Below are 15,069 nucleotides of genomic sequence, written 5' to 3'. Positions count from 1 at the left end.
TAATAAGACTATCATAAATCCATTTAACAGTAAATGCCAAGTCTTAGTGGTTTCCAAAATTTTGATGACACGCGAGCATTTAGAATACTCTTAGAGTGGTGGCCTTTCCAGGGAAAGGGACTTTGTTCCTATACTGAGGGCTTTAGTATGGAGGACAGGAAGAGGTAAATTCTCCTGGATACCAGGCCCCTTAACACCATGGCACACCTACAGAATTACCATAAAGCGATTGCTGTATTGGGGTGGCTAAGGGGTAAAGCAGCAACGGACTTCTGCTTTGTATGTGGTCATCTGTGAAGTGCTAGTTATGTATACTTCGAGATTCAATTTTTATTTCTTAAACTAAATACAAACATATAAACTACTTTTAAATTTGGTCTTAGTTGGAAACATGAGTTTAGGGAAAAGAGGGATCCAGAGAGCTTTATGTTATTATACACCAGTGATCTTGAGCTTATCCCAATCTGATGCTGTGGAAGGTGCTCACAACTTACTGTTTGCTGCTTTCCTCAAAGGTTTGGAGAGGTGAGAAGTACTGGATTGTTAAGAGGTAAGAAACTAGAATTAGCTTGTCTGGGTTCAAAGTCTCATTCTCCTTATGCTAGCTAGATAAGTAACCTTGGGTAATTTACCTGAGTTTCAGTTTCTTCATGTATACAATAAATAAATAGTTATGAGCATTAAATGACAATTCATCTGGTCTGCTTATTACAATTCCCGACACATGGTATGTACTTTATAAATGGCAGTTATGGTTGTTATGAGTTTGGCTCAATCTGACATTTCTTACTCTGGAAAGACAGGGTGTGTTCAATGTCTATCTTGAATAGTAAATATCTTTGGATTATGACATGGATATTGATATTATCCAAGAAATTGCTATTGTAAAATATGGTAGTAACACAATGACCTTTATTGAAAAGGTCCAAACATCAACACTAAAGTATTTTTCAGTTCAGTTTGTCGAAATACTTCAGTTTTCCAGCTGGATCTGGGATTATCTGTTAAAACAAAACAAAACAAAAAGCAAATTACTCATTTTAAAAGCACCTCAAAGTATATCATTAAGAGTTTGGCATTAATTGCCCATCTCTTGACTATAGAAGATATAAACACTGGTTTTGTACACCAAATCATATTATGTAAACATTTAGGAAAAACTATTTGCCCTACCTGCTAATCTCAGCTATCTCCCAAAGCAAGTAATGTATTTCTCAAAAAATTAACATCTGTACCAAGGCAACCCAAAATCTACTTACAGCTCTTCTCTTGGCCACCAGACTTTCATAGTACCTTCAGGTTTGATCTATAGTTAAATCAAACACATTGAAAGCATGGCTACAGATGTTAATGTATTTTAAAAATGATTTGTTGATTCAACGACAGTATACCACAATAACCTGAAAGGGGGGCACTGCGTATCAAATGAATTTGGGGAAGACTTTGCAGTACTGAAGGTTGATCCCAGGGCCTTGCAAATGCTAAGTAAGAACTCTATTTCTGAGCTGTATCTACAGCTCCTTTTTCTCCTATTTTTGGAGACAGGGCCTCACTATGTTTTTTAGTTTATTTTTGAGCACATTCTGTAGCCCAGGCAGGCCATGAACTTTTGATCCTACCTCATGAATATTCTGAAAGAAGGAGGAATTCCTCCAAGGAACATCATAGTTTTAAAAACCTGTTAGACTTACAACAATTTTTAGAGTGCAGTGTGGTGGTATATGCCTGTAATCTCAGCCCTTCGCAAGGTGAAGGAAGGATAGGAATTAAAAGACATCCTCAGCTTCACAGCAATTTTGAAGCTATTCTGGCTTACAATGAGATCCTGTCTCAAAACACACCAACCAACCGACCAACCCACCCACCTACCCTCTCCCCCTACAAAAATGCAATTTCTAATATTATTTGACCTTACATTAACTATGTTAGTCTCTAGTTAAAGGCAAAACACACTTATGCTTATGTATAAAAACCTATTATAATCACTGCAACTCACTGACTTTGAACCAGCTTCTGACAGGTTTGCAAAAATGCTTTTGCCTTTGAGATCAAAGTTACTGTTACAATACCAGATTATTAATATCTACAGAAAACTTATGTATCTTAAAGGGGATTTAAAGTTATGCACTAAAGGTACCTTCGACACTAGATACTTTCTGTCTATATGCACATAGTAAAACCAACTGTGACTAAAAAAATAACATCATAGATATATCCTGAGTATCCAGCTCCTGAAAGATTAGCGAGAGTTCCCAAGAAGTACAGATTCAGTAGGAGGGGTATGGCAGGATGAGATTTATACATTTCAGAAAACATGTTATCGATCCACTAGATTAACTTTTGGGGGCCAAAAAGATCTTTGAGAATCTGATGAAAACTATGAACTCTCCTGCCAGAAACTACACATATTAGCATAGACTGTGTTTAACTGACAGAAGTCATTCTCTATTTCTCGGTTTGGTCATTCTTTCAACACATATTTACTGAGCACCTGCTACATGACAACTATTTAAACTCTTATGACGGCTAGACAGGCTGCTTAGTGAACAACAAAGCTAATGTCCCTTGTCTTCAGACACATTCTAATAGTCATTCCTAGATTGTGGTAAATGCTTTTGAAGACAAGTTGATGAGATAGTGCATGGGGTAGATATAGAGTGCTCAAGAAAGACTTCCAAGATGACATTTGAGCTGAAATGTGTGTGAAGAGAGGGAGCCAGCCAATCATGCAGAGATCAATGTAGAAAGAACAGCAAAGGGGCCGGAGAGATGGCTGAGTGGGTTAAGAGCCTTTGCCATGCAAACATGGTAAGTCCCTGGAACCCACGTAATGGTGGAAGGGGAGAAAAAAATCCACAAAGTTGTTCTCTGACCGTCAAATACATATTGTGGCATGCGTAACTCACCCCAGTACCACACAAAGAAAAAAAAAAAAAAAGAACAGCAAGGGTACAGCCCTGAGGCAGAATCCATGTTCAAAGAAGAAAAAGGGGCATATCTGAGGGTAAAGAATTAACTACCACCTCTGGTTGTCTCTGGCTAATGGTATTTTTAAAAAATTTATGTGAGTGTACTGCTTGCATGTATGTAAGTGCACCCATGTCATACAATGCCCATGGAGGTCAGAAGAGGGTGTCGGATCCCCTGGAACTGGAGTTATGGATGGTTGTTAGATGCCATGTGGGTGCTGAGAACTGAACCTGGGTGCTCTGTCAGAGTAGTCAGTGTTCTTAACTGCCGAGTCATCTCTCCATTCCCAGTATTTTTTATTTTAAGATCAGTTTTTCCTTCCATGCTCCAGTATCTTTCAGTTTTCTATAGTTTGTGTAAAACTGATTTTTCAGAAGATTAAAAATCTGAAGATTTAAAAAATATTTTATTGATCATTTTTATTTTTTATGTGTATAAATGTTTTGTCTACATGTACGTAAGTGCATCTGTGTTGTACAGTGCCCATGGAGGCTAGAAGAACTGCGTCAGATCCCCTGGAACTGGTGTTATGGATGGTTGTTAGCCACCATGTGGGTACTGAGAACTGAACTCGGGTCCTGTGCAAGAGCAGTCAGCGCTCTTAACTGCTGAGCCATCTCCTTAGTCCCTCAAAACCTGAAGATTTTTAGATGTTAAGAAAAGGTTCAAGCAAGTTTCCACATTGTATTCTAGCCAGAGACTACTTCAGAGACTGACTATAAATTGAACAGCATCCTCAAAGCGAGGGAGTATAGCTGTTTCAATCTTTTCTTTCTTCAGACAATGAACATTAAACCCAAATTTTTGCAAAGGCTTTTACTGTGCATAGAGAAATTTTGCTTAGGACTGTTAACAGTCACAATATAGGAAGAAATTCTATATATGACCCCTAAACTTATTCTACCAAATTTCTCCTCTGCCTTTTTTGGTTTCATCTTTAGAACAGTGAGTGTATTGCTCTGGATACTTAGCTTTAAAATTCATAGCATTAAACCCCTTATTTCTCCAGTTTTAGCCACTCTTCCTGTAGTCTGAGGAATGACTACACTTTATGATTTCTGCTTAGCAAAGTTTACTTCATTTCAGGTATCAGACAGTTTGACTACAAGGAAAGACCACCCTAAGTCGGCAGGTACTTGGCTTCAGCCATGGCTTTAACAGAAAAATCAACAGGACTTACTGTTTCACTACCAGGTTTCCAGCCAGCAGGGCAGACTAAAAGGAACAAAATGAGAAAAAGATAGTTTAAAAAGATAGATTATTAGTGTGATACTGAATAATGCTAAAGATCACATTAATTAAAAAAGCTAAATCAGAATGGCCATCCTAACAAATATACAGAAGTTAACTGAGACAGATAAGAGTTTGGGGCTGGGCAACTGTTTGGGTGGCTACCTTAATCTAGCTGTGTAATGTTTCTATTTGTGAGTTCATTACAGTAAAGTGATAAATAAAAAGCTAAAAATGTAAATATACAAATAAAACCTACATTACTAGCCATATTGGCACATTTTAAGTTTATAGAAAACAGAATTTCAGAAATTGTAGGAGAAACTTTCCTCTTTGAATTTACCCAAAGAGACTATGCAAATATTGAATATTTTTGCATCTTACCACAGTAAGCAGAATATTCTACTGGTATTTTGCTAAAAAATTTAAATAATAATTTTGCTTTCTAAAAGAAAGCTACTAAGTTGAAAAAAAAGTAAGCAGAAGATTTTGGAAGCCTCCAAATTGCACTGAGGATAGGAAAGCAAATTATGCTGTTTCTTACACTAAAAATAAAAAAAAGGGGGGATGTACCTTCTCCATGCTTGTCGGTGTATTGGAATGCTTGAACCAAACGCAGTGTCTCATCCACCGATCTACCCACGGGAAGGTCATTCAGAGTAATCTGCCTTAGGACTCCTTTGTCATCGATAATAAAGAGGCCTCTGGAAATCACAGGGATGGTAAAGGTGAGCCTTCCTTCTCAGTTAAGTATGTTGCTATATGGAATCAACAGTATATCACTTACCTACTCTATTGGTGTATGCACGTGCACACACACACACACACTCTCAACCTCCCCACCTACTACAGAATTTTGGATTATTACTGTTAAATGGTTGCTTTAAAAAATGGAAGGGCCCCTTCCCTCCCTCAGGATTTATAAGCAGCTAGTCCTTGCTGGGGGTGGCTCACAAGGCTTCATACCTTCTTGGGGATCTATAGGCAGTTAGTGGTTGCTGGGGGAGGGAAGAGATGTTTCTGTGGTAAGGTGCCCATGTTCCTATAAACAACCCTAATTAAACTCACTGGATCACACATACACACAGACATACAGACACTAGACGATTTGGGAAGATGATCAGCAGGAATGGGACAGAAAGGTGTAATGGGGGGGATGACTATAATAAAAACACACTATATACATGTATGAAAAGATCATAATGAAACTCATTATGTATAACCAACATATCATAATAAAATTTAAAAACACCACTTAATCTGACTTTTAAAAACCATGTGCCTATATATAGTACTTTGGAAATAAAAAAGCCATTTGTGGTGGTGCACATCTGTAATCCCAGCACTTGTGAGGCAAAGCCAGAGAATCAGGAGTTCAAGGTATCTTTGGCTATATAGTAAGTTCAAGGCTAGCCTGGGCTACATGAGAAACCGTGTCTCAAAAATTTAAAAAAAAGAAAAAAAGGAAAAAAAGAAGCTATTTCTCAAAATAAAATAAAAGAGTTATTCAACTGTTTTAAGCTAAAATGCCCTTTTAGCAAAGAATTCTATTTGCATTTATTAATTCAAGTATATTATGCACTTATTAATTCAAGTATATTAGTTCATATAATCTATTGAAAGCTGCTAGGTAAGATACTGCCTCAGTTTTCCCAAAGACACAGGGTTTTGAAATATTATATTTGCATTAGAAAAACATTACTGTAGTCAGTTTAGAGAAAATGAAAGAAAAAAGAAAAATAAAACAGCTAAAGACTTGGGAGACCGAGAGGTAAATCTGGCCTCTGCCATAACATAAGAGTCTATGAAGCTGTTTCTTTTCTTCTAAAAATAGAGGGTTGCCAAAGGCCTCTGGCTCTAGCAGTGTGTGACACTAGCACAGTTTAAGTAGGCCCCAATGGTTTAAAGAATAGCTACAACATTCCTGCATTTGCAAGAGCAAAATAATATCTAATCAAAAGGGAAGGGGTCCGAATATGATCAAAATATACTGTATAAAATTCTCAAAGAATTAATAAAATGTTATTTTAAAAAACGTATCACCTAACTTATAAATAGTATTTATTTCTAAGAGGATTAATGACTTGGACTTTTCAAAATTTTAACCACCAAAAGGTACCTAAGCGTGTGGCCTGAGTCCTCGAGGTATACACCGTAGTCCTTTGAGATCTGATGGTTCAGGTCTGAAAGAAGTGGAATTCTTATTGGCCCCAGTCCTCCCTGTCTTCTAGGGGTATTAATCCTGTAATAGACAGAACATATACCTCTCAGAGCTAAATAAATGACATATTAAAAATCAACTTTCTTTCTGTACATGCAAATATGTAAACATAATTATAATACATATATTCTGTAACAAAAGACTAATATACTTTCTTTTTTCCTGCCTTTTCCCCTCACTGAACAGTATATCCATATCCTTTAAGTACTAAATATTGATATGTAAGACATTTTTAACATATGGAATACTACAGTTTACTAATCTCTACTGACAGACATTAAAGTGATTGCATTTTTAAAATAAACACTGCTGTAAGAAAAAAAAGGCTGGATATGATGGAACACACCTTTAATCCCAGCACTTGGGAGGCACAGGCAGGCTGATCTCTGTGAAGTCAAGGCCAACCTGGTCTACATAGTGAGTTCCAGGCCAGCTAGGGCTTTAGAGAAGCCCTGTCTCAAAAACAAACCCAAAACACTGCTGGGTGCAATCCTATATTCTCGTCATTGTAAACCTCTCTGATTAACTTCTAGAAGTAGAATTGATAAAGGATATGCACTGTCATAAACACAATCTTAGGAGTGATCACAAGACAAAGACTTGGGAAACAGGCAGCACACCGTGCAAAGACCTTTTCTTATTCTGCAAGGTAAAGAAATACAGTCCACATGAAGATGAAGCAGTGAGGGAAATTAGTCATAATCTCTGATGCAATGCATCAGTCCTCAGATTTAGATGTTCTGTAAACTGAAATCACAGTACTTGTGGGTTGGTGTCCCATGGAAGGATGCTGACATTGCAGCAAGAACCAACTACTATGGGAATGCCATTTCTTCCCACCCCTATCAACACTGGATTTTCTTTTTAATCTTTTCAATTGTGGCCAATCAAACAGAAATGGCTTCTTTTGTCATTTTAATTCGCAGTTGCTTGCAACTACTTAGGTGGTGCTTCTCTTCACGATTAATGATTTTTTGGGGGGGGGTCTTTTTGAGACAGGGTCTCCCTGAAGACCCCAGCTGTCCTGGAACTCACTATGTAGACCAGGCTGGCCTCGAACTCAGAGATCCATCTGCCTCTGCCTCCCAAGTGCTGGGATTAAAGGCGTGAGCCACCACACCCGGCATTAATTAACGAATTTTTTAATGTTACATTTAGAATTTTTATTTTTTGAGATAGGGTCTCACTTGGTAGCCTGGGCTGTCCTTGAACTCATAGAGATCCTTCTGACCAGCCTCCCAGAGTGCTAAGAGTATGGGTATGAATCACTATACCAGTCTAAAATTAACTTTTAAAAATCATTTCTTTTGAAAACAATAAAAGCTAATGAGTTGAACCACCACACCAGAAAATGGCATATTTTAAAGATTTTTTTCTTTACATTAAAGTTACCCAAGTAATTATAATAAGATGGTCATGCTAAGAGCTATCTGCACACAATTTAAGAGTAAACGTATTCTTTTTATCCCACATCTTTAAAGTAAAATACTGACCAGGCCAAATGGGTAAACTGAGAATCAACAGAACATGCCACCACTTCAGTATTTATAGATCTGAATTCTTCAATTCTATCACCAAAAGCGATGATTTCAGTTGGACACACAAATGTGCTGAAAGTTAAAAACAGGAAACAAAGCAAGTCAGTATTCTCAAAATAAGAATATACCTAAATATACCCGTACCTTAAGACCAATTGATAGATTGAATTTTCTACAAATGAAATTCTAAAGTCTGTATTTAATAAAATAACTCAAAAGAAATTTTATTCAAGTCCCCAAATTTCAATAAACTTTCTTCTCATAATTTGATTGATTAGTGACTGACCAATGTTCCCTTCTTCCTCCTAACAGTACCCCTATTTCATTAGTTTTTATTAATACCTTTTGTATTTTAGTGCTTTACAGGTTTCAAGGGATCCACATAAACATATCATTTGGCTACTTTTTTTTTTATTCCTATACCAACCATTTGGGCTAGCCACATCTACATGAATTTTGAGATCAGGCAATGTTTTCTAATCCCACCCCATGCTTCTAGATAGGTCCTCTTCCACATTGTGTCCAAGGGATTTTTATAGTGAAATACCCTGTGTGTGTGTGTGTGTGTGTGTGTGTGTGTGTGCGCGCGCAGGACATGTTGAAAGAGTATTGCCTCGGGCAGTATTTTTCAAACCACGGTAGAGATTCCTTCAACTAATTTACTGAGCTGAAATCAATATTCAAATATAAAAAGAAATATGACAACACATCATTGCATAGTGAAAGACACATATATGTAAATGCATATATATGTGTGTATGTGCATGTGTGTATGTTTGGTTGTGATAACTTGAAGTTCAGTTTAGCGCTTACATTTTCTGAAAGGGAGTTTTGGGAGGTTCAAATTGGAGAGGAGGTCAGGAATGTGGTTATTTGCCACCCTGTATGGAAGTTCTCAGTATTTTGACATCAAGTATGGCTATGCTGGTGCAGACTGAATGTCACCCTACGTGTGCCTGCATGCATGTGTACTGGTTGGCAATAAAACATATACTTCCTACTGTGTGGACCATGGCCAAAAATTTTGAAAAACACAGAATTAAGGGACAAGTTCCTAGCAGAGCCTAATCCTAGATTAAAAAATAATTCAGGTTTTTAAATCACAGCACTGCCATGTGTAAGTAGACAGTTCTAATTTAGTATTATAACCCTGGTAACCTGGACTATATTATATTTTAGTATTTTCTCAAAGGGTAGAATGGTCAGATTCTTTCTTTCTTCCTATTATCTCAAAAATTACTTAACACATTTTTCCAAGTTCCTACTGAAGATAGAAAATATTCTGGCAGAAGATGAAAGGGCTGTGTGTGACTTTCCACCTTGCCAATTGGCAAGTGCCCCTAGAGTTCTTTCCTTCTCTGAGCAGGCCCAGTCTAGCATTACATGGAGACTATAGGAAGAAGCTATCTTTGCTCTTCGCCCCAGAAGATGAAAGTCAGGCTCTAATGAGATATGCCTTACTCATTACAGAATTTTCAATAACACTGGGGAAAAACAGAACTTACGTTTGTGCTATGTTAGACTAATTTTTAAAAGATTCTAATTATGTGTGTGTGTGTATGTATGTATGTATGTATGTATGTATGTATGTATATCCATGTGTGGGTATGTACACAAGTTGCAGGTGCCCAAGGAGACCAGAGGCACAGGATTCCCTGCAGCTAGAGTGACAGGTGGTTGTGAGCCGGCCAGTATGAGTGCTGGGAGTCAAAACTGGGTCCTTTGCAGAGCAGCAACTATTTTTAACTGATGAGCTGTCTTTCCAGCCCTATATTAGACTAATTTTTTTGAAAATTCAGAGTTGATGTTACATATATAAACTTTATGGCTTTATAACAATCTGAATTTACAAGGCCTGTAATTTTTATATCAAGACTTCCACTCCTGATCTCTGTTAGAAATTAACTTAATTTTTAGCTAGTGGAGCCAGAGTATGAGCTGATAAGAGAGATAACTTGTTTTGGCCTTAATATCCTAATTTTTGTTAGAATTATTTCCAATTAGCTTAGTACAAGGGGCTGGCAAACTTTGTTCTACAGGCCAAATCCAACCCTTTTGGGTGAAATTTATGTGCAATAATGCAACAATCACAATCACATATACATATACATGGTCTGTGTACAGCTGCCTGGTAAATGTGGTAAAAATGGTAAATATGGACAGTTGCACAGAGACAAGATTTAATAATTTCCTTTTTTGAGATAGGGCTTCACTATGTATCCCTGGTTGGTCAGAACTTGCTATGTAGCTTGAACTCAGAACTCTCTCTGCTTTGTCTCCCAAGTGCCGGGACTAACGATACGTGCCACCATGCCCAGCTAATTTACTGTTTTTTTGTTTTGTTTTGTTTTTGTTGGTTTTTTGTCTTTTTGAGACAGAGTCTCCCTGGAGCCCCAGCTGGCCTGGAACTCACAGAGATCTACCTGCCTCTGCCTCCCAAATACTGGGAATGAAGGTGTGCACCACCACACCCAGCTAATTTACTGGCTTTTGTCCTTTACAGAAAATATTTGTCAACTCCTGGCTTACAAAAATATCTACAGAAATTAGTTTAATTTTCATCTTCATAGTTCTATCTAGATCAGTCCTCATGGAAAAAGGCACAATGAAAAAGGTGTGTGTGTGTGTGGGGGGGTTCTCTTTCACACTCATCTTGAGTATGGTATACCCAGAATAATATTTTTCAGAATAAACTCCTTGATGTGAATAAAGCTATAAGGGAATCCACTTTGAGTTAACTTTATGACCATCCACAAAAATGTTCACTGCTGGAACTGAAGACCCCACAATCATAAAATATTCAAATGTCAGGGAAACAGAAACAGCAAATAACAATGGCAAAGTCATGAGTAAACAGAATAATGTATTAACTCTTGCATTAACTGCTAAGATATTAAGTCTATTTTCTTGTTTTATTACCTATGGCTTAAGGAATATATTATAATTTTCTCTAATTATTCCTTTATAACACTATCATGTAGATGGAAGTAGAAAATACTGATGTCATTGATTTGTAACTCAGATATATAGTAGATCTTACCTTTCTTAATACATTTTGCATTCTGGCTTGCCATTTTAAGAATCAACAGTTGAATAAACATTTTCTATTTGTTGTTTTGAGTAATGAATGACAAGGACTGACATTTTATTAGTGGCTATTTACATATATTACTTACAAATCAAGTGGGTAGAAGAAAAAAACCAAGTATTTCCCACGATAGTCAGTCAATTTGAGTTCCTTAAATTCTCCATTTATCACAGCTGTTCCTTCCCAATAAGGCGCTGGCTTGGAAACTAAGAAAGAAAAAGACATAATGTTCTGTAACACTGAGAAAGTTGGTAGAATGTCAAAGGACATCTTTAGTAAATCATCAAAAATTGGGGCTTCGAAACCTTCAGACTTCATTGGCAGTCTGGTGAAGCTTACAGACTGCTTAGAACTTGGAACAGTAACTTAGTGTTAGAGAATACATAAAACACATAGAATGACAAAGGAAACCAATTACACTGCAATGCAAGAATAAATGTATTTAAAAAGTTGGTGATGTAGTAATACACGTGTACTCTTTTTTTAGTAACACTTTCAAGTCGTAGGATCTGGAAATGATCCTATAACTACCTAAGATAATAGTAGATGTAAATGTTGTCAGGACTCTTTTGCAATAGCTATCACATAGCCTGTAAGTCTCCACACAAGAGGATGAAATGCTAAATTGCAGTAAGTAAAAGTAGTTTTTACAGATTTAAAAATGATTATTGTAATTATTAACACACATTACTTGTATAAAATGAGAAAAATTTGTCTGCCCATGTTCACAGAAACCTCCATCTTATCCCTGTAACTAAATCTTACTGGATAGTTCGCTTTTTTTTTTTTGAGAAAAGGTCTCACTATGAAGCCCTGGCTGGGCTGGAACTGCTATGCAGACCAGGCTGGCTTCAATGTCACAGAGCTCCTCTGCCTTCCAAGTGCTGGGACTAAAGACCTGTGCCATCATACCTGGCCCCTACTGGATATTTCACTATAACCCCTCCAAGCTATCAGTTCCCTCCACTTCAATTATTCTTTCTTTTTTCTAATGGCAGTCTTCTAGAGGTACCATGTGGACAGTCCATCTTCTCCCATATGCAGGGAAGGCCTGCTGCGGTCCAAGCTCTACACTCAAGGAAGAGGAAATGTGCAAATATATTAGGCCACAATCCCAGATCATGGGATAATTTTCCTAGAAGGCTTTGAGAAAAAAAGAATCCTGGGAGCAGGTTTCAAGTGACCTGATACAAGCTCAATAGCTAGTGCTGCTGTCTTGTATGGGTATGCTGTAACTCTAGCCAGCACCATTTGATAATTATATTCCTTCATGCTGTTGACAGTCAGATAACACTTACTTTCAGAACCATTCTACACTTTGAGATCAATACTTGCTTCCAAGTTTGACAAAGGGTTTTTAGAAAAGACTATACTTTGATATAACAGCTAGTACTTACAGTCACCCTACAAAAAGACAAACTGAAGATGAATTTCTTTGAAGTTAATATATAACATGTAATTATTTACCTTGAGCCAGAAGGGTACCTCACACCACTAATCCTGATCTGATTAGGATTATGAGGAGCAAGGCCAGGAGGGAAAACTACTTAGAAAAGTACTGAACTATATGTTTTATAGACTTTACTTCAAAGGCTTAAATGAGAGGTTATAATAATTGGAATACCCTGTCACAAAACTCCTTAAAGATTTTAGCATATATAGTAAAGCGTGTCAGAAAAATAAATCTTGTTCTGAAATTTGATTTTGCAAATTTTGGGTTTTGATTTAAGAATTGCAGTTACTTTGCTAAGATCTAGAAATACAATTCCCCAAACAGCCTTTTGCTGTTTAAAAAATGCCAGATATGGTGGCACATGGCTTTTATCCCAGTGCTTGGGAGTCAGAGGCAGGTGGGTATCCATGAGTTCAAGGCCAATCTAGTCTACGTAGTGAGTTCCAGGTCTGCCAGGGCTACATAGTGAGACCCTGTCTCAAAAAATAAATACTCCCCCAAAACAAACAAAACTGTCCTAAATATAAATTATAAACTGGCACAAAGATTCTGATAAGTATAATGAAGAATATTTAAACCCCTTCTCTCTCTAACCACCACTACTATTAACATTTTGATGTGTTTCCCATTTTTTTCAAACACAAATTTAGATTGTGCTGCACCTTGGTTTCCCCCTCCTCTTTTAAGCGGTGAATTATGACATTTTTCATGTTGCCGAAATAATTGAAAAACATAGCCATAATGGCTGTAAATAATACCTTTTATGAATACAAATCTGTTTCTCCTAGTTCTAGAGAAGCCTATATATGACACAGCTATGTAGCAAATATATAAAATATCAAAGTTACCAGCAAATGGAAAGCTACTCTAAGGGCTAATTTTTCCCTTTTCCTCTCCACATGTAGTTTTGGAGCTTTCTTTCCAACAGGAAGTATATGTGCTATATGATGTGAACATATTTCAAAAGATCTTCCCCAGGCAAGTGAGCCTTGGAATAGTGGGACTTGGAACAGTATGATTCTAAAAAGCAAAACTGACTTTCTAAAAACAAATAATCCTGAAGTAGTTAACTTTCACTCCGAAACTACAAATGTTTAAGGAGGCGAAAACAGCTTTTCTCATTCATTGTGTTGGCTACCAACATCCCATTCATCTTTGGAGATTCCTAACTGGGATGCAGCCAGTGGTGGGGCACATCTGTAATCCCAGTACTCTGTAGTCCTGGAAGCAGGGGGACCACCAGTTTGAAGCAAGAGTTGTCCAGACCTCATGCCCGAAAAAACAGAAACTTGTGAATATGATTGTTTTTTGGCTAAATACTGGCATGGAATGTGCTTCAACCACCCAAAGTCAAACACACACCTACAGAAGGTGCAGTGATGCCTAGCAAAGACAGGTTAGTGAAAAGAAGTGAGAGATAGTCTTGCAGTATAACCCTGGTCACTTCTTTTTGGCAATCTTAATATCCAGATGCAACAAGCCACAACTTTCTCAGTATCTGGTTAGTGTGACGTGTCTTTCCTGAAAAGTGGCCACTAGTCACTGGACAGAAAGGCAAATAATGAAAAGCCAAATTTGGCAGTTCATGAGACTGATCAACTCAATTCTGTTACCTCCACCCCCACCCCAGTTTCCCTCCAAAATACACTATTCACAGAGTCTTCATTTCTGAGAAACACCAAGAATACTTAGGAACTCTACAACGTTTGAGGAAGACGGCTTTCAATAATAATCTTTGTGAGCTGCAAGAAAAAGAAAAAAAGGAAAATGAACCGTTTGACCTCCTGAACATTTCTGTTTAGCCACTTTTCTGTTTAATCAAACTTTCTGTGAATCATTATTCAACTTATCAATGTACTTTCTTCCCTGAAATAGTACTTGAAAAGCTCCAGGACAGCTGCGATCACTCTCCGCGGTTTAAGGGAAATCTTAGTTTGCACAACATCCTTGATGCCTGTGAGCCCGGGACTTGAGACACCCTCTTTCCCTCATCTGTGGCTTTTTGGGGTAACCGCGACCTCTCCCGAAATCTCATCAGTGGAAACCATTTCTTCGCATCTGGAACATCCCCCTCCATCATCGCACTCCGAGGACACAAGCAGGCGGACCCAGAGCTCAGAGGCAGCCCGGGGGTGCCGCCCAACTCCAGGGCCCCCAGCAGCATCCACACACAGGGTCCAAATGTCGCCGATCCCGGGGTTCTCTCACCCCCTCACCCCCCGACGGTACCACCTACTCTTGGCTTTGCTTAGGTGCAGGGAGTGATCTGCGACCGACACCCGGGACACCTCTCCGGGGTACACCTGTCCACCAGCGTAGAAGTGGCATTCATTGTCGCGGCTCCGGAACCGTTCTTCAGCCTCCAAGCCTTGCAGAGCTCCGTTCCCGGGCAGCAGCAAGACCAGGAGCAGCGGGAGCAGTTTTCGGACCCAGCGAGGAGCCGGAGTCGTCGCGTCCAGTAGCTTCGGCGGCGCCTCCATGACCAGACCAGCGGGAAAACACGTCCCTCACAGCACCCTCACAGAAAGCACCGCGTCTCCCGCCGCCAGGCAGCTAGAACCGCGCGCAC

The 15,069-nt window shown here is 38.4% G+C and overlaps 1 protein-coding gene across 3 annotated transcripts; it reads right to left on the bottom strand.

Annotated features, from left to right (window-relative positions):
• Positions 1 to 889: 889 nt before the first annotated feature.
• On the bottom strand, positions 890 to 15,063 carry Prdx4 (peroxiredoxin 4). Of its 3 annotated transcripts, XM_029558443.1 has the most exons (8): positions 14,737 to 15,063; positions 11,136 to 11,253; positions 7,915 to 8,031; positions 6,320 to 6,442; positions 4,774 to 4,904; positions 4,151 to 4,185; positions 1,260 to 1,306; positions 891 to 1,001 (listed from the first exon to the last, which is right to left on the bottom strand). In XM_029558443.1, the coding sequence occupies exons 1-8, from the start codon at positions 14,978 to 14,980 to the stop codon at positions 998 to 1,000; spliced, it is 819 nt and encodes a 272-aa protein (XP_029414303.1). In that variant the 5' UTR covers positions 14,981 to 15,063; the 3' UTR covers positions 891 to 997. The 3 variants fall into 3 exon arrangements, with proteins under 3 accessions (XP_017650988.1, XP_029414303.1, XP_008820926.1); XM_008822704.2 differs by lacking the exon at positions 1,260 to 1,306; XM_017795499.2 differs by lacking the exons at positions 1,260 to 1,306; positions 4,151 to 4,185 and having other exon boundaries at positions 890 to 1,001.
• Between the last annotated feature and the right edge of the window lie 6 nt (positions 15,064 to 15,069).

The sequence above is a fragment of the Nannospalax galili genome, unplaced genomic scaffold (genome assembly GCF_000622305.1).
Source record: "Nannospalax galili isolate Female #2095 unplaced genomic scaffold, S.galili_v1.0 scaffold7, whole genome shotgun sequence".
NCBI classification, from domain to species: domain Eukaryota; kingdom Metazoa; phylum Chordata; class Mammalia; order Rodentia; family Spalacidae; genus Nannospalax; species Nannospalax galili.
This window is presented reverse-complemented; position numbering and strand designations above follow the sequence as displayed.

What these genes read in the sequence shown, in the direction of transcription:
- Prdx4 (XM_017795499.2), bottom strand. Translation starts at nt 14,980, where the DNA reads ATGGAGGCGCCGCCGAAGCTACTGGACGCGACGACTCCGGCTCCTCGC. An exon ending in GACTCAGGCCACACGCTTAG is followed by an intron (nt 4,905 to 6,319) that starts GTACCTTTTGGT and finishes TGTGATTTCCAG; the next exon opens with AGGCCTCTTTATTATCGATG. An exon ending in CACCGACAAGCATGGAGAAG is followed by an intron (nt 1,002 to 4,773) that starts GTACATCCCCCC and finishes TTGTTTTAACAG; the next exon opens with ATAATCCCAGATCCAGCTGG.